The sequence below is a fragment of the Rhea pennata genome, chromosome Z, assembly GCF_028389875.1.
Source record: "Rhea pennata isolate bPtePen1 chromosome Z, bPtePen1.pri, whole genome shotgun sequence".
Classification (NCBI taxonomy): Eukaryota; Metazoa; Chordata; class Aves; order Rheiformes; family Rheidae; genus Rhea; species Rhea pennata.
This window is the reverse complement of record NC_084702.1, coordinates 81928494-81953851: the sequence shown is the minus strand read 5'-3', so window position 1 is coordinate 81953851 and position 25358 is coordinate 81928494. Positions and strand designations below refer to the sequence as shown.

Sequence of the window (25358 nt, the reverse complement as noted above, 5' to 3'; positions counted from 1 at the left end):
TAGACACACCTGAGCACATGGAATCAGCCTGTGTTCAGCTACTACTGCCAAACCTTTCCTACCTACATGGCTCAGTCCAAATGAAGTTTTTAGACTGTGCTGGCCAGCCTCTGAATTAGAAAGATTTATTAACCCAAAGCAAGCACTGTTCATTCACATGGAACCAGCTCGGATTTAAGTGCTGGATCAAGCTAATGAGTCTTCATAGCAACCAGGTTCAGGGAAGCACAGTTCAGAGATCGGAGTCATCTGGCAGATGAGCTGGGGCTAAACACTGCTGACACGCTCAGTCTTTTGGGTGTATGGGTATGGCGCTTCATAGTAATTTCATTATGTGTTTTTTTCTCTTTATTTGCAGTATCCCAAACCTTTACTACTCTGGAAAATGTATAGTAACAGGGATTTTAAATGCTTTGGCATTGACTTCGGCAGTTTCTTACTTTGCAAGTTTGGTCTGATTGTAATCTTTATTGCACTGATATGTTATCACTTAATGGTTCATAAAGCAGCTAGTTTGTATAGGAATATAACTATTGAATTATTTTAATTAAGATAATTTTGTAGATATACCATTTATCTTTTATTCTCAATGTAAAACAATGTAAGTCCTGATCTAGCCATTGATCCTATTTGATTAGCCTCTTGCCCTCCAAGTGAAGGCCTACAGAAATCTGTAGTTATCTACAAAAGCACAAATGCCTCTTACGCAGACGGTTAGCCATCAGCGCTATAATTTGCTGAACTAGCCTCTAGATGACATTCAAATCATTTAAAGACATTGTATCACATAGCATAGGTTCTTTTCGGAAAAAGATCAGCATTAGCACTTTTTCCTCTTTCCTTTGCAAAAGTCATAGGTTGACACTCTCTAGCATTGCATGATATATCTTGTTTTGCTATAGGTATAACCGGAGCAGAGCTCTGAAGTTAAATTCATACAGAAGAAAATGTTAAACCAGAACTGAGGAAGTTTAATTATTCTTTAAGGCAGTTTGTTCTATGTTAAAATTCAGATGCATTTTTGAAGACACGTTTAACTAGTGTGCTTAGGTTTTCCTAAGGCCACTGTCCATATGAATGATTCAGATTGTATCAAACTAACAAAAAGATTATAGTAACAGAAGATTATGCAGAAAGCAGAGCACGTCACGTACAATCAAAGAACTGAGTTGTTCCCCATTGGAATCAGGAGTGACCTGAAGTCTTCTGTTCAGCTCCTCAGACAGCTCTTGAGGACTGGTTCGGGACACTGGGGATGCAGGAGGTGGCGGCAGGGACAAGCTTAAGGAATCTCCACTTGCACTCGCCTCCTCTGAAATGGTTTCCCAAGGCTGGCAAAAGAGAAAAAAGCTTTTTTGCATTTAAGAAGACTGAATCTCTCTTTTCAGTATGCCTCCAGATGACTACCTCACTGCATCAAATATTGGTGTTTGACTTATTTCTGTTATAAAAAGCATCAGATGGGCTTGTTATCAAGTGAAATAATGAAACAGGCATGCACCTTCAATGCTGCTTTCAGGTCTGCTAATGTGATTAGTATTAAATGAAATAAAACAATCCCTAAAACACAAAAACAAGCACTCTACTCAGCAGGAAGCAGTCATAGGGAAAAAAGAGTTTTCATGCTGTCTTCAAAATGGTCTTCATAGTGGAGACATTAAACAATGCTTTACAATCCAACACACAAAATGATGCAGATGAAATGTTAAGTAAAAAAGAGCTGTCATTAGATATATTCTATTCAAAATTGTGCTCAAAATGTGACAAATTCTGCACTACATCACTAAAAAATAAAAAACCATGTTATTTGAATTCAGAATAAAATGTATAATGGAAAGTATTCATAAATATTTACAAATGAATTATTAATAGCCAATGAGTGCAATAAGTCTCAGCAATCCATTCTTTGCTCTGAATAACATTTAGTAGATCAAAGATAACTTTCACAAAGAATTTTGTCTGTGCTTAGTAAAATAAAATATTCCTCAAATAAGAATGCAATTGGAGTTTTGAACAAAAAGCTCACTTAACCCAACAAATATCCACTAAACTTCACTTGTTTTGTCTAATTGTAAATTATATAAACATACTGAGAAGTAATATCTCAGAATTCTTTAAAAAAGAAAAAAATCCCTTCTTTTTCCACTTCTGTGTCTTTTTCAAGACACCAAAGAAATTGAAATAAATGGCAGTTCCAATCATGAGGTTATATTAGCTTGTATTATTACAAACCCCTCCTGCTTCCAGTTCCTCATTTTCCCTACTCTTGGAACTTTTTCCACTGTTATTCAAAGCAGAATATTGGAAGTGTTTCCATCAAACTGTACGGAACAAGCAATGCTTGGAATTATAAGCCAGTCGCCCATAAATGCATGCGAACTTGAAAAGTATGGCTCTGTCCAGAATTTTTATTCTGTCACGGTGTCTTACTCAGGCAATTGCCACAAAAGTTGTTTAAAAACATAACTATTCACTTATAGTAATTAGCTTACAAATGAGAACCACATCAGCCTGGCATTTAGTTTGACTCTTCAGATTAAGACCTTGACATACTTCAGGAATGTCTCCGCTCTCCATCGGTTCTGGTTCCAAATCCTCACTGATGTGCCTCCGGGAGCGAAACCGTCTATGGGCTGCTTCTTGGTTGATCTGTCTGATGTTGTTATCCGAATCAGAGCCCACATCACTGTGTAGGGGGGAAGTGAAAGATGTGAAGGAAGAAAGAAAAAGAAAATAACGAATGTCAAATTAAAACACTTACTTTGTCCACTGTTTTCAAAATCTAGCCTCCTTTTGATTATAACACAAAATGCATTATTCTTGCATATGTCAGGCTTCATTTACAGGAGACAGTTTAGTCATTTAGTCCTTTAGTCCAAAGTAAATAAAAACTTCACAAAACTCAAGGAAGCCGTGCCGATACAGGAAACTAACACTCTCTATACAGCAAAGCTGGCAGAGCAGAGCTGGAAGTCCACGCTCCAACACTCCAACCCACCACTACTGATCACTTCCTATGATGACCAGAATCATTCCAGACAAGGGGATTTTACTTTTGCTTCTACCTTTGGGTCAACCATTACTTTCCTTTTTGCATGGCCGAAGCAGGTGCTGGCTGCTGTGGTATAGGTAACCGTTACAAAAGACCCAACCCTGCTGAAACCACTAGCTCAGCTCATACCAGCAATGGCTGGAAGAGAAGCTACCCCAGTTCCCTTAACGGCGAGTTCTCAGCTGGTGGCCCTTCCCAACGTGCACAGCTAACTCTATGTCTTTCTCCACTACAGTCCTCCTCCTACAGGAGGAGACACCATCAGAAGGCAGTACTGTATCCGAATCCCTCAGGACGAGGCACTGCAGCCTTGACAGACGATTACGTTCAGGAAGAATTTCTCAGCACAATCGTTCTGCAGGACACGTGCATCTGCTGCAGACAGGGACTGTAAAGCAGGCAATGTCGTTTTTTTGATGACCAATATAGTAACCGAGTTACCAGCCTCAAAGGGAGAGGATATGTATCTTATTAGCAACCTCACAAGACATTCCCTTTCTTGCTTGTTTCAAAAATTCATAGAAAGTAAAAGCTAGACAGCTTCATCCTGAAGATTTCTGGAGAGGCTTCCCATCTTGATTTCAAGACAACAAAAGACAAGGAAGTCATTTAATTTGCTTGAGAACACCATAACCTCACTATGTGCCAAGCTTGAGGTCACACATAGAGTCTACCAGTAGCAATCATGTATTTGTTTTCAAATCACCCAGGATATTAACCTCTTGGGAATCCTAGCTTAGCAGCCCCGAGGCCTTCACTTTACACACCCATCCGATGATGCTGCCCAGCGATGATTACTTTCTGAGATCTGTCAGTCAGACATTTCTCAATCCACGTACTACGTATTCTTCAGAATCATCAGATTACAAGGGAGTGCTACATCAAATAATTTATAAAAACTCACTATTTTATATACAGTTTTTTACGTTTACCAATCATCATGCTAATAAGTTGAAGTTTATTTGACAAGACATGCATCATTTAGTAAATAGCTCATTATATCATTTTTTTTTAATAGTTCAAAACCTACAGAACAAAATGTAATAATTAAGTTCTAAGATAAGCAAATCAGAGAAAAGGAACAAACAGTGCCTTAAAACCAGACAGAACAGGTTTGTGTAATGTAACTGATTATGAACAGACAAGAAAATAAACAACATGATTTCAGCACAACTCTTAATTTTCTCCATTATATCTACACTATATAAATCTACTCATAACAAAGGTATAATGAAGATCAGCACAGCCAGCTTACCTAAGTAACGCAGTCTACACCACACTCTCTACTCCACACCAGATACCTATACCTAAGAGTAAACACTATCTCCCCAAAGTTATTGAGTTTAACTTAATTAAAGCTAACCGACCTGACATTTTTTCTCATCTTTTCAACAATCCTTACAGAGGAAAGCAATGTGTATGTAATGTAATGCAACTCCTTTTAAATACTTACTGAAAAATTCCACATGCGTCTCCCAGTACTCTAAGGTATGTTGTTAATGTAATATTGTTCAAGGTCTAACTACTGCATCTATAAATAGAGTTCACACTATACTCTTCAAAATTCTCTCAAGAGACACAGATAGGCACAACATTTGTCAAATTAACATCCCATCATTCCCAGGTACAATTTTATATTAAAAAGGGCATATCAGGCTGCCAGAGTCAAACAGCCCACCACCACATGTTTATCTTTTCAGCAGCCAAGTAACTCTTTGACCCATTTATGATTTCACTATTACCCCAATGTTTAGCATAGCTGCTAATGGTTTATTGTAACTGCTGACATAGATGGTTCAAAATAAAGCTCTGTCAGAATCCTAAAAAGACTGAAGTCTTTCCTTGCTCTGGCGTACTCCAACTGAAGTGAGAAAAATGTCTGAAGTGTTAAGAACTAGTTGATAACTATTAGTTAAGTATTATTAATAGAGAGAAAAACAATTTAATCAATCTTTCTTCCTCTAAGATTTTCCTTAGGTCATTAAGTAAGTACTGTGTCACAACAAAACATTATGTATAAGTTTCTTATTAATGGAGCTCTACAGGAGCTCTCCTTCATTCTGGTATTCTTCCTGAGGTTTGTACCAAGACACCACCTTGCTTCCGAGGTGAATGATCTTTCAATACAGCTACTACAAATTATCTACTGTTATCTACAACAAGAAAAGATGCCCAGTGGAAATCAGAACTGCTCGTTTCAGGCGTTCCTCCAAAAATTGCCCCCCAGAATTCCCTGACCTGCAGGGGTGCCAAAGCGTGTCTCCAGGTGCTCACGCAACTCATACTGCAATCAAGAACTGCAGGTGCGGTGTCAGATAAATATCGAAAGGGGATGCAGGAGTGAGGCTCCTGCTTGTGGTGACTACGAAGCATATTTACTGTTTTCATAAATATGACCTTTGTAAGGAAGGTTAAGGCAGAATTAAAATCAGTCTTTGTTTTCATAAAGCCAAACTGTCAGAGAAGAGTTTAAACAAATAGAAAAAATTAAAGCATTTCAGCTTCCTGTTATTTTTCCAAGCAATCAACAATGTTCAATAAAAGGGGCCATAAATCTTGTTTCACATAATATATGCAAAACTCTTCAACCGGAGCATTCTATGGAGTAAGTTAACAGTCTTGCTCCAAAGCCAGGAGAAGCCTATTAATGTGCAGTGCCTAAAGTAGGATTTGCAAGTCACCTATATATTTAATAAGGATTTTCTTACTGTTCCAATACTACCAAACGTTTAATAACATCAGAAAAAGCCGAGATCATCTGGCAACATTTAGAAGACCCTCATCAACAAGATGAGGTCACCTCCATGGGTCCAACCCCAGCATCATGAAAGATGCCTGTTGACCTCAGTAGATTTGGGATGGACTGCGTGTGAGGGTTTTTACATTTTGTATTTAAGTGGAATTAATGAGTAAGTTTTATTTTTAATTTATAATACTTAACTATACTACTTCTAGTCTCTCCTCCAGTTAGTGAGCCCATGATTCATGTGTCAATACACCTTGAATTTGTAAATTCAAAACAGTGATGCTTGTCTGAAAAAAAATCACTACCCTTATTGATAATTCTGCACACCCTCACTAAGGTAGTGTACTGCATTACACTGACACTCACATTAAACTTGGTCGATGCCACTGAGTAGTCCTGTTGTTATGATTGACATAGTAAGTCCGTCCCAGGTTGTCCACCTTTTCTTCCCAGCCAGGAGGCAGTGGAGGAGGTGGTAACTCCTCCTGGCGCTGAGATGCAGAGTCATTGGAATCAACCACATCCCATCCATGCTTAGAAATGGGAAAAAGAAAAAAAGATTTTAAAGTTTGAGAAGTTACATCATTGCTACTTGTATTAGTGTGGAAGTACGGTTTCTGAAGATTTCCTAAAATGAAGCATTCATACAGAAACAGCAGAAAGCCCACTGTCACACAGTGTGCCTCATTTCAACAACAAAAAGCCTAAAATCCCATCAGTTTCTTACAACAGTGATGCCTAACCTTATTTAGGTGCAGATTCCCTTGAAACTAGATGGAAACAATCAGTAACAGGGAATTCCCAACGCAGCCTTTTCCTCCTGGAGGATAATCATTTGCTTTGCACTTCTCTTTTGCAGCTGCTATTTTCCTAAACATATAGGAACTTATCCTCTTTGCCACTTCTATATAGTCCTTCTGTCAAATTTAGCTGAAGTTGGCCAAAAGGTCTGAAAGTTATTGACAGCAATTAAAAATATGCATGAAAAAAAAAAAGGCAGGCCAACAAACAGGCACACAGATCAAACATAGCCATACCTTTTCTTAGAAAGCTAAGAAAAAAACTCTCATATTAGACATAAATGACTGCATTCTTCTATCCACTTGGCATGACTTACAAGGCCTTGAGAATTTTCACAGAATGGAAAAACCTGTAACCGACTCAGGTAGACTTTGGAATTCACTGTGGCAGTTAAAACATTTGAAAACAAGAGTTTACATTAAAAAAAAAAGAAAAGAAAAAAAGGGAAGAATAAGCTTATACCAAAGCTTCTACCAGTTTTTATCTTTCATGTACTACTTTTCTACAGTTACATTTGAATCTTTAATGTCTCCATGTGTACAACAATGATGCAAAGAAGTCAAGACAACTAGTGAACTCTTGATTAAGTGCCTTACCTCAGATTCCTCCCTTTGATCGTTATTTTCTTCCTCTTGGCCACCATTTTTGGGCATATAAGCCATCTTCAGCCGCAAGAAACCCTTTACACGAGATTTGTGGCTAGAAAGCAAGGAGATACATTTCATTCAACAGCCTTTTAACAGTTGCAAATAATAAACCTTAGCATAAGAGATGTTCTTACATGAAAAGCCCTTCCCCCTCACCTTCTTGGTCTGAGAAGGAAATCCTTAAATGTGTACGGCCTCTCCATGGTTGGGTCTTCAGTCTGTAAGCAGTTAAGACAAGGGCAGATTAAACGGCTGGCCCGCACGTTCACAGGTGTGCAGAGAACGCTCACGGCAGCGCTGCAGCGGAGCTGCCACCGGACACGTTCAACCAGCAGAGTCACCACGAGCAAACGCTAGCGGCAGAGTCCGCTGCCTGTCACCGCAGACACCAACCGCGGGCTGAACCAACTCCCACGGCTCGCGGTGCCCACCAAGACTCACCGTGCAGGAAAAGGTGCCACTGAACAAACCCTTCCCAACCTTCTCCAGTCACCCAGCAGCAGTGCTGGAAAGGGTGCACCAGCACCAAAGCAGTATTTTCTCAGTGCATTAGGAAGAGATTAAACAAAATACACTTCAGCTGCCTCTGATCTTTTCTTTCAAAGCAGCTGAGACTTTCAAAAACTGTGAAGACTCAAATCCTTTACGATGCTGGTAAGTAATGTTAACAGGCCAGCAGATGACAATTTCTATATCCATTTAATTACAAGATTCATAAAGCCTTAAATTCCTGAAAACTGTCTGTTATGTGAAAACTTCAGCTTTCATTTATCAAAGTAAGTTATATTCTCCATTGCTGTGATCAGTGACATTCTAGGTACAAAATTAAAGATTTATAAAAGAAAAGGTAAACAAGAAAATCAGAAATTCATATGCCTATTTGCTCTTGGGGGGGTTACGACTGCACGGCGGGGCTGACAGCGCGGGAGCACTGCAGCGCGCCCGTCACCCCGCGGGCTGCGGCACTGCCGGGGCCTCGGGCCAGCCCAACCCACCCCAAAACGAACACAAGGGGAGCAGGTTCTTCTCAGGGTTGTTGTTCCCACCTGCCAAAAAATTACAGTGACCGTGTAAACGGCTTCGCAGCCCTGCCTGTAGGAACAGGAGCACTTGCTGGGACCAGTTCCCTAGCGAAACCCGTCTGAACGCAGAATAATCCACCTCCCAGGTTATGATTCACTTAAAACATCCTTGTCTTTTGCATTTCAAACAACGACACTAAACAAGAATTTAAAAAAGAATCCTAGTTACATCAGTTTTGTATCAAACACCACACAGACTTCCCTCCCACTGAACGAACTCTCTTCCTGCAAGGCATTTCCTGCATTAAATTTCCACTTTATCTCTATGAGAGACTTCCCGTTTTTCCAGAGAAATAGCTGATTTCAAGCATATCAGTGGTACTTTAAAGTATATGTGGTTACGAAACGTTTTTAGTGCTACAATATGTAAGTAATGTAGACAAAGTAAATTATTTAAACCAAATTTTGTAGGCAGCAAAGCTGTGTTAGACAGAAGTAGGATTCTGCCAAGCATCAGCAGCGGAGCTGGAGTGGGAAAGCAAACATTTATTTATAAATACATTCTTTTATTAATGCACTGAAAGGATGAATGAGCAAAGTCCATGTTAGACCACAAATAAAGCCATTATATAAGATCTTTCCCGGAGCATCAGACCGGCGCGCGCTCCCGAGCTCGTGGCCGGCGCGGGCGGGAGCACACCACCGGCCCCGCGCCCGCCGGCACGGTGCGCCGCAGCGGCAGGGAGCACGTCGCAAGCGGCCTCGGGGGAATTCGGGAGAAAAAACTGGCTTCTGGAGCTGAAGAAATTGCCTGTGCATAGGGAGACTGAGAAAGGGTTTTGCCCGGGAATCCCTCCCCCTTTCTCGCGCGTCTCAGTGGATGGAGATGGAGAGCTCTGGACTGCAAAATCTGATCGTTGCAGCACAAAGCGATTTATTTTCCAATGGCAGCAAAATGGCTGCACCAGGAAATTTTACAATTTCGGATTTTCTACGTAAAGACTGTAGGAAGCTGCGAAATGATCTGAAAACGTATTTTCAACATTCTGTTATTTAAATATGAGCTCAAAGGCGACGTGCACGACCGTGTTCAGCTAAGCCCCAGTCAGAGGGGAGCAGAGCAGCCGCCTTCCTACAGAACGTGGAGAGAAACAGAAAGCTGCTAAATCCCCCAAACGACTCGCACGAAGCGTGTGACATGCCATAGCCCTACCTCAGCTCCCGCCACTGCTTTGTGGTTTAAAATGTCGTGTTTCCTAAAACGGAACTTAAACACCCCGAGCCTGCAAACTGCATGTGCACTAAGGGGTCTCTCACGGCTTTGCACTTTATAGCACAATGTTTGCAGTACACGTACAGCTTAAAACTGGAGTTTTTTATACTATTACGAACGTGCTATTTTGAGAGACAATGTATATGTACGGACACATGCGTATAAACAGACATATACACACATGTCGATAAATCATCCTGTGCCATACACAGGTTTTGCCAACCGGATGCATTTCTGATCCCTCCACTATACGCTGCAATTTGTAAGCCAACAGTAACAACAGTGCTGGGACGCGAGATCAGCCGCAACACCCACATCCAAGCAAGCCCGGTGTGGGAGCATTTACACAGCCACCCCACCCCCTACGTCCACCAGTAACGTCCACCAGTACGTCACCAGTAACAGTAACGTCCACCAGTAGCAAGAGGACAAATTCAGGGAAAAAAAAAATTCCTGCTAAAACTTACTCTTCTATCTTGATGTAAACTTTTGTACCTTCCGCAATTACAAGTTCACACATCCAAAGACAAAAAACCCTTCCAACCTCACACATGCCATGAATAAGATCAATCTGTACACTTACTAAACATTAACTGAAACAAAAACTCTGTTCAAATGCTAGTAATATAAAATTATAAATATAATAATACATATTACATAAATATTATTTAATAAAAACCCACAGAATACTTATGCCAAGTGTAAAACAACTGATATAGATCAAATAGAAAACTTTATGAAAATGTATTTTTTGCTTTTTGTAAAGAAATGAAAAACAATTGCTGTGTTTCACACTCTTTGTGTCTCATGACTTTCAAATTTAAATGCTTTCTTCAGCGATTCAATTCAGCTTTGAAGCACAGAGTAGCAGTATAATATGCGTACAAAAAGACAAAAGGAACTTTTTTTGGGCACAAACGTTCTCTGCAAAGCTCATCTCGGAATTTTCTAGATAATAAATGAAAACAACTGAAAGATCATATAATAATACTGAAATACTGAAACTGAAGTAAATTTATCTATAAAGCGAATTACTCACTTTTATCTCTTTTTGTGAACTGTTCTGACGGAGTGCTTTGCAGCTCAGGACCCTACAGACACACACCAAACTCCGAATTAAGTCAGTTTTCCAGGCAATGGGCAGAGCTTTATCAGCTGAGGGCACAGACTGAGGTTGTGTCCAAACCTCACCCAGCCGGAAGGGCACGCGGACCCTCTCCGTGCCACTGCTGCGCTTTCCTTGAGAGCAGGCTCGGGGTAAAATAATTCCTCGCGAAATACCCATCATCATTCTGCCTTTCTAAGAATACACTAGCTGAAAATCACTGACGTTATCGCACTAGGACTACGTTCAGACACTATTCACTAGTCCCTGAACGACGAGCATCCTTCTGTGAGCAGAGTATATGAAAAGGGGGATCTAGGAAACCCTGAAGACGGAGTTTCAAGATGCTGTTTCCAGAGAGCCAGAGCCAGGTCGGTTCTGCACTCCCACAATAACAGGAGGGCACCTCCACCCTTGCTTAGGGCGTAAATGGAAATTCCACTTATTGAGGCCAGAATTTTGCTTGCTGTGGCTGTGCAGAACCCTGGGTGCCAGAAGGAAATCAAAAGGCAGCTAGAGTTTCATAGAACTACAAAATAAAATAAAATAAAAAATACAATAAATAAATACAAAATAAAAAATAAAATAAAAAGTACAGAATAGTTGAGGTTGGCAGGGACCTCTGGAGATCATCTAGTTCAATCCTCCTGCTCAAGCACGGTCACCTAGAGCATGGTAGACAGGACCAAGTCCAGATGGCTTCCGAATATCTCCAGAGAAGGAGACTCCACCACCTCTCTGGGCAACCTGGGCCAGGGCTCCGTCACTCTCACAGGGAAGAAATTCCCCCTCACGCTCAGGCAGAACTGCCTGTGCTTCAGTTTTTGCCCATTGCCTCTTGTCCTGTCACACGGGACAACTGAAAAGAGTTTGTCCCCGTCCCCTTGACACCCTCCCTTCAGGTGCTTGTCCACATTGATCAGATCCCCCCTCAGCCTTCCCTTCCCCAGGCGGAAGAGGCCCAGCTCTCGCAGCCGTTCCTCACAGGGCAGGTGCTCCAGCCCTCTGATCATCCTCGCAGCCCTGCGCTGGACTCTCTCCACTAGCTCCATGTCTCTCTTGGACTGGGCAGCCCAGAACTGGACACAGTGCTCCAGATGAGGCCTCACCAGGGCTGAGGAGAGGGGCAGGATCACCTCCCTCCACCTGCTGGCAACACTCTTCCTAAGGCACCCCAGGACACCATTGGCCTTCCTGGCCACAAGGGCACATTGCTGGCTCATGGTCCACCAGCACTCCCAGGTCCTTCTCTGCAGAGCTGCTCTCCAGCAGGGCAGCCCCCAGCTTGTCCTGGTGCCTGGGGTTATTTCTCCCTAGGTGCAGGACCCTGCACTTGCCCTTGTTGAACCTCAGGAGGTTCCTCTCTGCCCAGCCCTCCAGCCTGGCCAGCTCTCTCTGAATGGCAGCACAGCCCTCCGGTGTGTCAGCCCCTCCTCCCAGCTTGGGATCATCGGTAAACTTGCTGAGGAGGCACTCCGTCCCCTCATCCAGGTCACTGAGGAAGAAGGTGAACAAGACTGACCCAGTACCGAGCCCTGGGGGACTCCACTAGCCACAGGCCTCCAGCTGGACTCTGCACCACTGATGACGCCCTCGAGCTCTGCCTTTCAGCCAGTTCTCAATCCACCTCCCTGTTCACTTGTCTAACCCACACCTCCTGAGCTTATGTAGGAGGATGTTATGGGAGAGAGTGTTGAAAGCCTTGCTGAAGTCAAGGGACACAATGTCTACTGCTCTCTCTTCACCTACCCAGCCAGTCATCCCTTCATAGAAGGCTACCAAGTTGGTTCAGCCTGATTTCCCCTTGGTGAATCCCTGCTGACTGCTCCTGATCACCTTCTTTTCCTCCATAAGCTTGAAGATGACATATAGGATGAGCTGTTCCATCACCTTTCCAGGGATGGAGGTGAGGCTGACTGGCCTGTAGTTTCCTAGGTCTTCCTTGCCCTTTTTGAATACTGGAGTGATACCGGCTTTCTTCCAGTCCTCAGGCACCTCTCCTGTTTGTGACTTTTCCAAGATGGAGTGTGGCCTAACAGTAACATCCACCAGCTCCTTGGTGCTTGTGGGTGCATTTGGTGCTTGTGGGTGCATCCCATAAGTGCCCAAGATTTGTGGGTTTCCAGCTTGCTTAAACGATCTTTTACCAGATCCTCCTTGATTAAGGGAAAGTCTTCCTTTCTCCAGACTTTCTCTCTTGTCTTCAGGGTCTGGGATACCTGCAGGCTGGCCTTAGCCGTAAAAACTGAAGCAAAGAAGGTATTCAGTTGCTCTGCCTTCTCTATATCCTTCATCAAGCAAGTCTATACTTAGAATCCCTCCATTTTTAAGCAACAAAAAGAAATAAACAAAAAGTCCCTAACCCCTCTCCCAAATGTTTAACTGTTGACAAGAAAATGATTGGACTCTGTCCAACATCATACCAGCTCAATTATTTTTAACTATTAACTATTAGACTTCTCATTGCTGGCAAAGAAACCATGTATAGCTAAAACCTCACCAAGCTACTGCAGCATTCTGATTTTCCCTGGATTTGCTGAAGTGGAGTGGCTAACCTGAAGCTTGCTCAGGCTTATCTGCACGCCGCGGTTTCTCCCTCAGCAGGTTCCCTCTGACCCTGGATCTGCAGCATCCCTGAGCAAACTTGGCATCCAGCAGGAGAGCACCTCTGCAGGACCCCTGCCAGGAACCATCCCCAGAATTATCATGGGCTCCTCCACCAGCATCACCAGTGGTTTCAGCAGTCTCCTGCCCTGGAGCCACTTCTCCATCGATGCCAGGACCGCGGTTTGTGCAGCTGTTTGATAAACCGGGCTGAGGAGCTAGTCTGAGTTAAAAATAACCCACCTCAAACTAACCAGCTATTTATAGCCCCCCGAGCTCCCACATGCAGGCCACCACGCGAGCAGCCGCCCCTGCAGCCAGCGGGAGGAAAGGGATGGCCAGGGTCCGCCCCGCTCACGGAAACGCTCCTCCAGCTGCGCCCCAGGGACGGCAGCCTCCGAGCATGCATAATGTGCAAAAAAAAAAAAAAAAAACCAAAAAAAAACCAAAAAAACCCCCCAAAAAAACCAAAAAACAAAACAAAACAAAAAAAAAAAACTTGTAAGCTGGTAAGCTGACTCATTCTTTGCATCTTTATACAATGTATTTGACCTGTTTAAAAGTGGGAAAGTCGAAAAAACTCCAAAATACTTACCTTGCTGTCACACAGAAAACCTCTTACAGGTTAATACCTCTTACAGAAATAAGCTAATTATACAAAGAACAGATGTTAAAAGCAATATGCATGCATGCTAAAAACTATAATGTATGCTCTGATAATACAATAGATTTCACAATTATCATCATCAATAATGTCTAACATCAATGTATAAGATTGCAGCACGTGCAACGGCACTCAGGAATATCACACTATTTACATTATTATGTCAGAGATCTTAGGATAATATTTCCAATCAGTAATCAATAAAATAATTAATTTTAATCAAATTTGTTATCATCAAAAGCAGTAATTCTTGAACATTTTTAGAAGGATAGTGTTTTCAGCAACTTCTTAAGATGCTCTCTGAGGGTTCAGCAGTTTCTCACATGTCAGTCTGTGGCTACTGGCTAGAGGTTTGAAGTAATATCAAAACATACTAAGCACTTCCCTGGACAGAAAAAGAAATATCCTATAGCCTTAATAGCACATAAATTAATTAGAAGTAATTAGAAAGATTAATAGGACCAAAAATGAAATATAACAATGCCTTCTAACAAAAGTTTCGGAAGAAACGGAGTTTGTGCTGCTAAGGGAGAACACAACTGTTCCAACCATAAGGGAAAAGCAAGACAAGGAAGAAGCCAGGAGATGAGCAGGACAACAGGCACAGATGGCGAGGTGAGAAATGACCAGGCCATGGGCCACACGTCATCCATCAATTAGGTCAGACCAGACGAGGATCTTAAGAAAGCATCAGGATGAGAAGTGGATGAAATCCTGGATGCTGAGAAATTTAATAGATATCAGAGCATTACTGCCTCTAAAAAGGGAACAATTTCTCCAGACTGCTGCGCCTGGTGGGGCGTTGTGTCTGTAACACCTCTCTTCAAGCTTCCCATGCTAACTCGTGAATGCTTGCTTTAAGAAAATTTAACTGCACTCTTTATGTAATTAATTCTGCAAAACACCGAAGTTTTTCATATCTGGTGATGCCAAATGAGTACACTGCAACAAAAGCACTGCTTACCGGAAGGTGACTAAGCGGCACATCCACTTGGCCCAGAAAGTCGTCTCTAGTCTATTAAACAAAAAGAGCAGAAAGAAGAGTAATTTTACCTCTAAGTTCATCTTTAAATCAGCAGGAGCAAAAAAAAGAATAAACAGAAATCCAGCCACAAAGAAGCAATGATAGCTCCAGATCATTATTTTAGCAATAACTGGTTTCTACCCCTTTATAACCACAAACAATGTGCAACAAATAATTTATCTGTTTCATTCAGCAGAGCACGTATTTCTCCTAATGTTTCCTTTGACAACCTTTGCATAATTCAATGCACCAAGTAAAAATTTACTCTTCCATGAATTATGGTTTCTACAGGTATTAAAAAAGTGAAGTGAGATTACCATTCATCATATAGTTGAAATGTTCATGTCAAGCTTTTATTAAACAAACAAACCAAACCAAACCAAACTTCATATACAAATCTGATGATCCTCTTAGGAGTGGGAAGAAGTCCAACAGCCAACCACTCGATACAGAGCTTCATGAACTGTAAATATACTCCTCCAAAATAAACTGTTTGATCACTTTACTATGCAGAAACAAGCATTAAATTTTAAAAGAAGAAGCAAGAACGCCGTTGCTGCGGTTCTGGATGCTTCCTGCGTGAGCTGCAGCTAGACACCCCCGTCACCCGCCCGCCGAGCGCTCCCGCAGCTCCCACCCGCAGACCTTGCTGCTGCCACGCACGCATCGCTTCGGCTAAGGCACGTGCATGTGCCTGCCCCACACTGGCTCCAAATTCACTTATGCAAGCTCTGTCTATGTAAAGATAATAAATACTACTTTACTGTATTTATTTAAATAAAAGGAAACAAAACATGAGCACATTCTTCGTCACCTGTTTGATCACAGTTGGAAAGTCCAGAAAGAGACACTTAACCCTGCCCGCAGCCCCGGGGACGCGCGCAGACACAGTCACCTAAGCACGCACTGGTAGTCAGTCTGCCCTCGACGCTGACAGCTTACGTGCAAGAACGAACCAGGAAACCCTTCCGAGAAGGTGATACGGCTCTGCGTTGGCCTGATAAAACGATGCTATTAAACACGTGAAAGTCCAAGGCTGTTTTTAGCTGTTTACATCAGTGATTCAGCAGCGACCAATACTATCTAAGAGGTCAAAATCTGCAATAAACTGTCAATGATGACGACCACTGAATTAAGAAATTAAATGGGAGAAATTCCTTTGCTGAGAAGCTCCTGTTGTTGAGACCAACAGCTTCAGCTGCCTAGAAACACGGACGTGATTTCTGCAGAGAGCACAAGGGACACACCTTCTAGCCACAGCGGCTCCACGAAAGACATTCACGATTTTTATTGCCAATGTGAAAGCCATCTTACAGAAATATAGCAGATTTTAATGTTACTTACAGGTTAAAAAATCATTTAAAATATATTAATGAAACACAAATGAATAACGTTCATTAAAAAGAGTAGCAATAAATGCCCATTTCCTGTAGATACGTGTTTTTTAAATCTAATGGACCGTCTAATCCTACCCATGTCTTAATACACTGCAAGACAAATGACTTCATGTTCAGCATGAAAGACTTATTCCCATTGAAAATACAGTACTACAAGCAAAAAGGAAGTGCCTTATGGAGGTCTCAGCAACATGGAGAACTAACCAGCTCTTAGCTGGTGAGCTCAATGTTAGAAATGCAATAGCTCATTCCTAGTTTTCATAGCCATATCACCCTCAAAAATACATGCATTTAGCTTTATGATTGAACTGCTTACAAAACACAATTAGATATTTTAAAAATATTTCTTGGCAAAGTATTTTCTCAAGTCAATTCTATTTTATTTTAAAAAGTGATTAAAAAATAAATGAGCCACACTTCCAGCACCTGAAATGTGACAATAAAATGCAACACCACGCTTCTTGAACAGCTCTTGCACATTACTGTTCCATTATAAACAGTTTCCAATAAAAGTGACGACAGAACAATTCCAATTCCAAAACTCAAACCAGAAATCTACTGTTTCTATTTACCTTGCATATGTCAAAGGCAACACGCGCTATCTACAATGGTAAGCTGGAAAAATCAAGTCCGTTCAAATGCCAGTAGGGTTTTGCATAGAACAAGATGACTGATACAAGTGTCTCGGATGTGGAGTTTCAGCAAAGCGTTGTTTCAAAACATGTTGGCATTTTGAAAAGAAAAATCAGAGAAAAATCTGTTTTTTTCTTTTCAAAAGAAAATCTTTTCTTTTGAAAGAAAATCAGAAAAATTACATAAACGTCCTATCTGAATAAAGGCAATATCAACAAGTTGTAATAAAGCTAAGGTACATACCATGCCAAGTGCAATCCAGAAAATAGGCAACTCTTTTCCAGCAGGCAGGCCAATTAAAACAGAGGGTCTGGACACCACCCCTCGGGCTGCTTTTGACTTCTAGCACTCCAGTGCTAAACAAACTCAGTAAGTTATTGAGTCTGGGTCTCTCACAGTTTCCATCTTCCTTTGTCAACAGCTTTGAGCTCTACAGTCGTGAAGCACTACCGTGGATTTGTTTTCAAGCTGCCCACTTGAATGCACAAACTCTACTGATGTGCAGACTACAGAAAAAACCCGAACCTCCTGCCCTTCCGCGACGTAGTTAGCCCTGCTCGGATTTGCAGTAACGTACAGCAAGCTCAAAGAGCTTCCCAACAGATTGATTTGCTTTAATAGGATGTATTGATCACATCAACCTAAATAAAATCTTTAGAAAAGGTGACCCAATAACAGAACTGAAACTCAAAACACTTCTATGTAGAAATTAAAGATTTTTAGTAGCAGCAAATTGAAGTATCTTAGATCTCCACAAAAGGTCTAACAAGGAAAGCTTCCAGCAACTAAAAGGAGAAAAAAAAACAAAACAAAACCAAAACTTGCTTGCTTTGTTGAACACTCTCCTTCAGGGTCTGAAAGCCATCTCCAAAGATGCTCCCACCACCTGAACACCACGCTCCTTTGGAACCAGGACGGGATCACCTTGGTCTATCATGTCCGTTTACTACATCAACACAGCTTCATATCATCTCTTTTCTGACATTTCTCATGGCTATTTTTGAGGTCTCAAAATGTTGCTACTTCACATTTGTACTTGCTGACAATTACATCATCTACCCTAGGAAAATCACACACAGATCAATCCTGCATTTCCTTTCCATGCTCCTATATAGGATATAAGACTGTAGACTTAACTGAAAATCCACATTTTTTAGTCACAAAGATGACAGGACAAAGAACGCCCCTCGAGGTTTTGTCGAGAAGTTCACGTTAATCTGATCCTGGCAATACTCAATGATGCTCTGAAGATGGAAAAAAACAAGCAGTGAGCAACCACTCCCTGGGCTCGGAGGTCACCGTAGGCAGAGGCCGCCACCACCCAAACGGCACAGCGATGCACAAGGGAGACGATCTCCCTGCGCTCTTCCGGCCGGCCGCTTACGGACACTGACTGTCAAGGACAGACAAAGGAAAAGGAACATGAAAAATTAGCAGAGAGGGGAAAATTAAAAATGAGCAGCAGGGTAGGCAGCAGAGGGCATCCCCGAAACGGCAGCAAACAAGCGCGCGGGCAGCGGAGCCGGGCAGGGCGCGCAGCCGCTCCTGCCTCTCGGCACCGCGCTGCCCGCCGTCGCCCGCCGGGCCGCCGGGCCGCCGGGCCCCGGCGCCGGCCCGAGCAGCAGCGCGCGGCCGCCCCGCGGGGACGACGGCGCCCGGCTCCGCAGCAGCTCCCGGCAGGGCGCGCGGGGCGCTGCCCGCGCCGGGGCCCGGAGCAGCGGGAACGCCGCGCGTCTCCCGCGCCACCTGTGTTTTTAAATACACGTTTAATGGAATACAAATGCATAATAACGTTTCTAATGCTACACTCCTATACACAGATAATCAATTTACCTCTAAAATGAATTTTTGTTTTAAGGTCAGACTTGCTTACGACCCTGTGCTTATCAATCAGTCCTGAAGTCTTCCTGAAGCATGATGAATTCCAGCTTTTTGATTTAGGCTGCTTTCATCTGACCATTGAAAACAACATTCCCAAAGGAATGAAATTTTGGCAACAGATAAAGCATACAGCAATTAAATAGCATACATGTATCTGTTCCACGAGCCAAGCACTGCACTAGATTCATACTTGGCATTCATTAATCTTCTAAGATATAAATTTTCAAAATAAAATACATCACATTCATCAAAAATCAACTGTCTGTCAGGGAAAAAAATTTCTCCCCTGTACTGCTTATGATACAGGATATCAGCCCCAGCGACTCCCAAATAACCTGCTGCTTATTTATAACCACACCATGCACAGGATTCCAGGAAGTGCATACTGCTGCCCTAGGGCCAAGTTTACATATTTGTCATAGTAGGGCATTAAGTTTAATATTAAAATTCATATTTTGTATGATAACAGCATAAGAATACTATTTCTGCTACAAAGATGATGATGGTGGGGACAAGGAGACAACTCCACACATTTCCCTCTGGGCTGTCTCAACAGGCACACACAGGTTCCTGCCAGAGATGAATGACTTACAAGCCCACAGCGGATGCATCTGATACATGCTGCAAGTAAACTCACGCCTGATCCTGATGCCCCCAGGAGCCACCGGAGCTGCTGCATCTACGCTGGCTCGCTGACTTTGCCTGGATTTCCAGGGGCTCTGCAGACTAGCGGTGGCTACAGCTACAGCTGCAACTAGGCCACGAGAACTGTACAAATTCCCGAAGACACTAGAAGTCTTCACTTCCATCCAGACCAAGTTCCCAGAAGTAAAAGCAGCCTTAAAAGCAGTCTTGCCAACAAAATCGGTATGTCTGTGGTGTAGGGTAGAAGCAATCATCAGCAAGTCCTTAGCTCTGTCCTAGCTATTCCAGTGAGCTGCAGTGACAGACTGAACACACTATTTCCTCAGTTATCCAGTCTTAGCAAGAATATGGTTATCTTTACCAGTCCCGAGGTCTCTGTGAAGGCGAATCTTTACGCTATACTTTTGACTATAAACATACACTTACAAAAATTAGTTTGATGTTTGCCTATTCATGTTTAGCATTAGAGAACACTTTTGTTTTATGAAAGGAATTTTGTCTTACTAAGGGCAAGAAGGAGGTCCCAGGCAACTATAGGCCAGTCAGCCTCACCTCCATCCCTGGAAAGGTGATGGAACAGCTCATCCTATATGTCATCTTCAAGCTTATGGAGGAAAAGAAGGTGATCAGGAGCAGTCAGCAGGGATTCACCAAGGGGAAATCAGGCTGAACCAACTTGGTAGCCTTCTATGAAGGGATGACTGGCTGGGTAGGTGAGGAGAGAACAGTAGACATTGTGTCCCTTGACTTCAGCAAGGCTTTTGACACTCTCTCCCATAACATCCTCCTACATAAGCTCAGGAGGTGTGGGTTAGACAAGTGAACAGGGAGGTGGATTAAGAACTGGCTGAAAGGCAGAGCTCGAGGGCGTCATCAGTGGTGCAGAGTCCAGCTGGAGGCCTGTGGCTAGTGGTGTCCCCCAGGGCTCAGCACTGGGTCCCATCCTGTTCAACTTCTTCCTCAGTGACCTGGATGAGGGGACGGAGTGCCTCCTCAGCAAGTTTGCTGATGATCCCAAGCTGGGAGGAGGGGCTGACACACCGGGGGGCTGTGCTGCCATTCAGAGAGAGCTGGCCAGGCTGGAGGGCTGGGCAGAGAGGAACCTCCTGAGGTTCAACAAGGGCGAGTGCAGGGTCCTGCACCTAGGGAGAAATAACCCCAGGCACCAGGACAAGCTGGGGGCTGCCCTGCTGGAGAGCAGCTCTGCAGAGAAGGACCTGGGAGTGCTGGTGGACCATGAGCCAGCAATGTGTCCTTGTGGCCAGGAAGGCCAATGGTGTCCTGGGGTGCCTTAGGAAGAGTGTTGCCAGCAGGTCGAGGGAGGTGATCCTGCCCCTCTCCTCAGCCCTGGTGAGGCCTCATCTGGAGCACTGTGTCCAGTTCTGGGCTGCCCAGTCCAAGAGAGACATGGAGCTAGTGGAGAGAGTCCAGCGCAGGGCTGCGAGGATGATCAGAGGGCTGGAGCACCTGCCCTGTGAGGAACGGCTGAGAGAGCTGGGCCTCTTCAGCCTGGAGAGAAGACAGAGAGCATCTTAGCAATGTTTACAAGTACCTGAAGGGAGGGTGTCAAGAGGATGGGGACAAACTCGTTCCAGTGGTGCCAAGTGGCAGGACAAGAGGCAACGGGCACAAACTGAAGCACAGGAAGTTCCACCTGAACGTGAGGGAAAACTTCCTTGTGAGAGTGACGGAGCACTGGCACAAGTTGCCCAGAGAGGTTGTGGAGTCTCCTTCTCTGGAGATACTCAAAACCCAGCTGGATGCGATCCTGTCTACCATGCTCTAGGTGACCGTGCTTGAACATGGGAGTTGGACTAGGTCCCTTCCAGCCTCAACCCTTCTGTGATTCTCTGCCATTCTGTGATTACAGTTCTCCAACATTTCTAATCAGGAAGTGACAATTCTGTTAACTACTCAGCACATCCTCTGTGCATACACACACGCACACACACAATCAAGAATCAAATACATTCACCATTTCCTACAATATTCTAAGAGTTGTTCCAACATAGCTTTCAATGCACATCAACACTCAGTAGCTTCCTAAAGCAGTACTTGGTGAAATTATTTTGAATAGTAAGTTATTGGTAGAAGTGCGAAGCTGGAGAGATGTTATCATTCTGTATATAATGTGAATAAACTATGTTTACACAATCTTGATTTGTGCTGAGACTGCACGTATCAATAAGGAGCAATTTCTCATCTCTGCTTTATTATTAAGATAACAGTTTGATAAATGAATATGATTTTTTTTTAATCAGTAACAGAAGCCTGGACTCACTGGATCAGAACTTCCTTTCCAGACCAATTTGTTCATCTGTCACACATCCTACTTGGCCCTTTTTCAGCATGACATGAAGCACGGAACTCTAGTCCTTACGAAGTTCCTCCCTGGTGGGATCCCTCGCTCACCTCTCTGCTTTGCTCTGCTCCTGTCCACCTCCTTCCCAGTAACAGTCACAGCAGGCCATGGCAGGTCTAGGGAAATGATGGAGCTCTGTGAACAAACCCTGCTTCCTCGGGTTTATAACCCAACCATGGGCCAATACGTTGTCCCTGGGCTGCTCCTCCAGCGCTGCCTTTTTCCCTATGGCTTCATTACCACTTTGGAGTTGTTGGCATTGCATGTGTGTTGGTACCACAGCAGCAGGTCTGCGCTCCCCAGCCTGTGCACTGCTGGGGACAAAAGGGGCGGAAATTCACCCAAACGGACAATACTCCAAGGCCAGAGACACAGTCACAGCCTGGCAGAATACGGGACAACACAGGAGGACAGGAAGATATGTGAAGAGTTAGATGTTCCTTGGAAAGCAGAGAGCATCCTTCAAGATGTTCTTCAGCATTAATATCATGTTTTTCTTACTTATTTTCAAATAGTATTTATCAAACTTTTGGCAATTTCAGTATGGCAGTTACCAATTAGAATTATCAATTTTTTTTTAGATCTGTTGATTAGGCAATGACGTCCATACTTGTGAATAGTAGCATATTATTGTGTATTAAGAGTGTATAAACTCGTATTAGGTAAAACAGGCTTTAATAAAAAAAATAAATACCCCCCCCCCACCAAAACGAAGGAAAAGCTGCTCCCCTGGGGAGAGACTGCAGCAGCCAGCAAAATCTCCCTGTTTCCGAGAGCAAACCCGAGCGCCCGGCGGAGCGCCTGCCAGCAGCGGGGACGCGGTGCGGTGCTGCCCCGGCACCCCCGAGAGGCCCCGCCGCGGCAATAAAACTATGCCGGGATCTCTTATTTTATCTTTCATGCTCCGAGCAATTTTAAATAGCTGTGCCATGCTCCGTTCCAACGATAACCTGCCAGAAAACACTTTATTTTAATGCACTTCCTTCTGAAGAGAGCACAGTCGGTGAAAGACATTGCTTTGTAAGGAGGAGACAGGGACTCCCTCCTGCGCGGAGGCACGGAGCTTTATCTCTGTTGTGCACTCCACATCGAAACCCAAAGCGTATTTATCGCCATTCCTTTCAATTTGGAATAAAGATATCTGAAGGTAACGCCGAAGTCTGTGACTATTTGAGTTTGACGCTCCCCGCGCTGAATTTCCTAGCGCGGCCGAGAGCCGCGCGGCCGCATCAGCCCGGGCGTCACACGGTCGCCGCCGTCACTGCCACGACACCCCAGCCCGGAGGGACACGCAGACACCCAGCAAGCCGCCGCGGGAGAAGGGCGTCCTTAACGCACCCGGCTGACCTTCGGCCAGCACGCAGAGCGCCCACGGCACCACCGTTCATCTGTTCTAAGCTCTGTCCAACATAACAGAAACAAGGAGAAATAACCCTGCCCCAATTCTCAAATTCCTCAACACAAAATTAAAATATAATCTAGTACTGAACGCTTCACTTCAACCTACAAGTCTAACTGGTCACCGAACACTACTTACCTCTCGAGCAATACCAAAAATTCGGCAGTCAGGGAGCTGCTGCAATGGTCGGGAGCAAGTTTAACGAAATCCGGCGCAAGAACAGATGGACGCAGGCCGTCCGAGCGCACGGGCTCAGGAAAGGTTGGAAAAAACTGCAAATATCTAAATACCACCTTAAGTAAATACCATCACTCATATATATTTTTGCTCTCTACCTGGTAAAACATAAGTTTTTAAAGAGCACAAGCATCCAATGAAATAGTTAGAAGTTTAAATGTAGGTATGCCTTTTCAAAAATCTCCATTTCACTGCCAAACCTTTTTCTGTCTAAAATTGACAGAGTAAACACAGAAATTATTTGTGGATAGTAATAAAGGTGTAATACTGTAATATAAGCTATTTTCTGCATGTCAGTAAGGATTCTACTGCAAACTCATACAGAGTAAATTAACTGAAGTCTTATTTGAGCTTTTACCAACATTTCTTTCCCTTTCTTACTGAGGATGCCTTTCATTTTCAACAACAACAGAGGAGTCAGGAGTACGCTCCATGTAGCAAAGGAGCAATCAGCAGGATCTTTCCAGTCTTGAAGGATTTAGAACCAAGTAAATATATGCATAATTTTGCTATGTAGTAGAGTTTGGCCATATTTTACCTACAGTACCATTAATGATCAATTTTATAAGATAGTTGTCACTAAAGGCAACAGCACAAGAAAACCTAGTATTATTTTTAAGCATTACTAGTAGTCTGTGACTAAAAAGATTTATGAAACAATAACAGAACTATGTTAAAATTCCAATTTGTGCCAAACATCTTACAATGTGAAAAAAACATTCAGGATAAGATTCAGATGGCCAGGTGACACCCTCTAGACAAACACATGTAAAGGCTGGCCTGCAATTTAATGTATATCCAAGCTGCAAAGCCAGTAAGAAAAGCCAGGGATAAAGTTACACCATCCTATGCGCCCTTACTCTAGTAAAAAGTACAGAAAGGAAAGCATCAATCACCATCTTGGCACAAAACACTAAAAATTAATTGAAATTTAGGAAGGCATCTGTGCACCTCAATTTTACTTGATAGATGAGCATCTCATGCTGAACAATCAGTGGGTTCTTGCCTAATTTATTACCTTCCTGGCAACTTGTTTACAAGAAAATTTATTTAGAAAAATGAACAGCTTTACTCTAAAGCTACAGTGTTTCACCCAGAAAAATCACTCCATGCATTTGCAGAAAGAGCACTCTGACACTAGAAAAGGACAATATTTATGTAAGAGATGAGAATCTCACTTTTTGATGGGTATCGTTCTTGCCTTACAAACTTTATACACATTGGTAACTAGACTGATCTTCTTTATCATTTAAATAACAATCTTTTATTATTTAAAGAATGTTTTCTTGAAATGGTGAGATAACAAATGATAACGAAGAGTCACAAACATTTTTTAAATAAAATAATTGCTCTTCCATCTCAAAACATCAATTATAATTAAGTTATAAAAGCAAATATACTTTACTGACAAAATGGGAGTCATGTTTAAATAGAAAAAGCATGAATAAAGTATTGAATTGATCCTAATTTCAAAAAAGTTCAGTTTGTGTTTTTCAAAGGGAGGTGTCTACTTTACCAGTCACAGGCCCTTACTAATTGAAAACCAAACTGATAACACGTTCATAGAATGGTCTCTAATTCAGAAAGAAAACCCTTCAAGAAGTTGTCTCTCACCTTCCATGAATATGAGAAATGTCCTAATTTGCTTGAAAAAGAGTAATATCACAAATACAAGACTACGTAGAGCAGCCTTTAGGAAGCTGAAATCTTAAGTAAAACTGGGAACGACTGGGGATGCATATGATCCTAGATTAGCAGGTGTCATCACTGTCAGTGTAACGCAGGAGATGCAGAGTAACCATTAGAAACAGAACAGGACAAGACACGAGCAACAGCTGAGCATATATGAGTAACCATTACAGGATA

At 42.9% G+C, this 25358-nt stretch overlaps 1 protein-coding gene across 7 annotated transcripts in view; it reads right to left on the bottom strand.

Moving 5' to 3' along the window:
• NEDD4L (NEDD4 like E3 ubiquitin protein ligase) overlaps nt 1-25358 on the bottom strand; it is a 190995-nt gene that overhangs the window by 43738 nt on the left and 121899 nt on the right. For 6 of the 7 annotated variants that reach the window (XM_062600395.1, XM_062600393.1, XM_062600389.1 and 3 more), the window contains 6 exons: nt 14879-14929; nt 7403-7464; nt 7196-7298; nt 6165-6331; nt 2554-2686; nt 1155-1331 (listed from right to left, as the gene is read on the bottom strand). In XM_062600395.1, coding sequence (XP_062456379.1) covers nt 1155-1331; nt 2554-2686; nt 6165-6331; nt 7196-7298; nt 7403-7464; nt 14879-14929 — 693 coding nt within the window. Of the gene's footprint in view, nt 1-1154; nt 1332-2553; nt 2687-6164; nt 6332-7195; nt 7299-7402; nt 7465-12395; nt 12452-14878; nt 14930-25358 lie in introns of those variants that run through there. The other variant, XM_062600394.1, reaches the window with a different exon arrangement.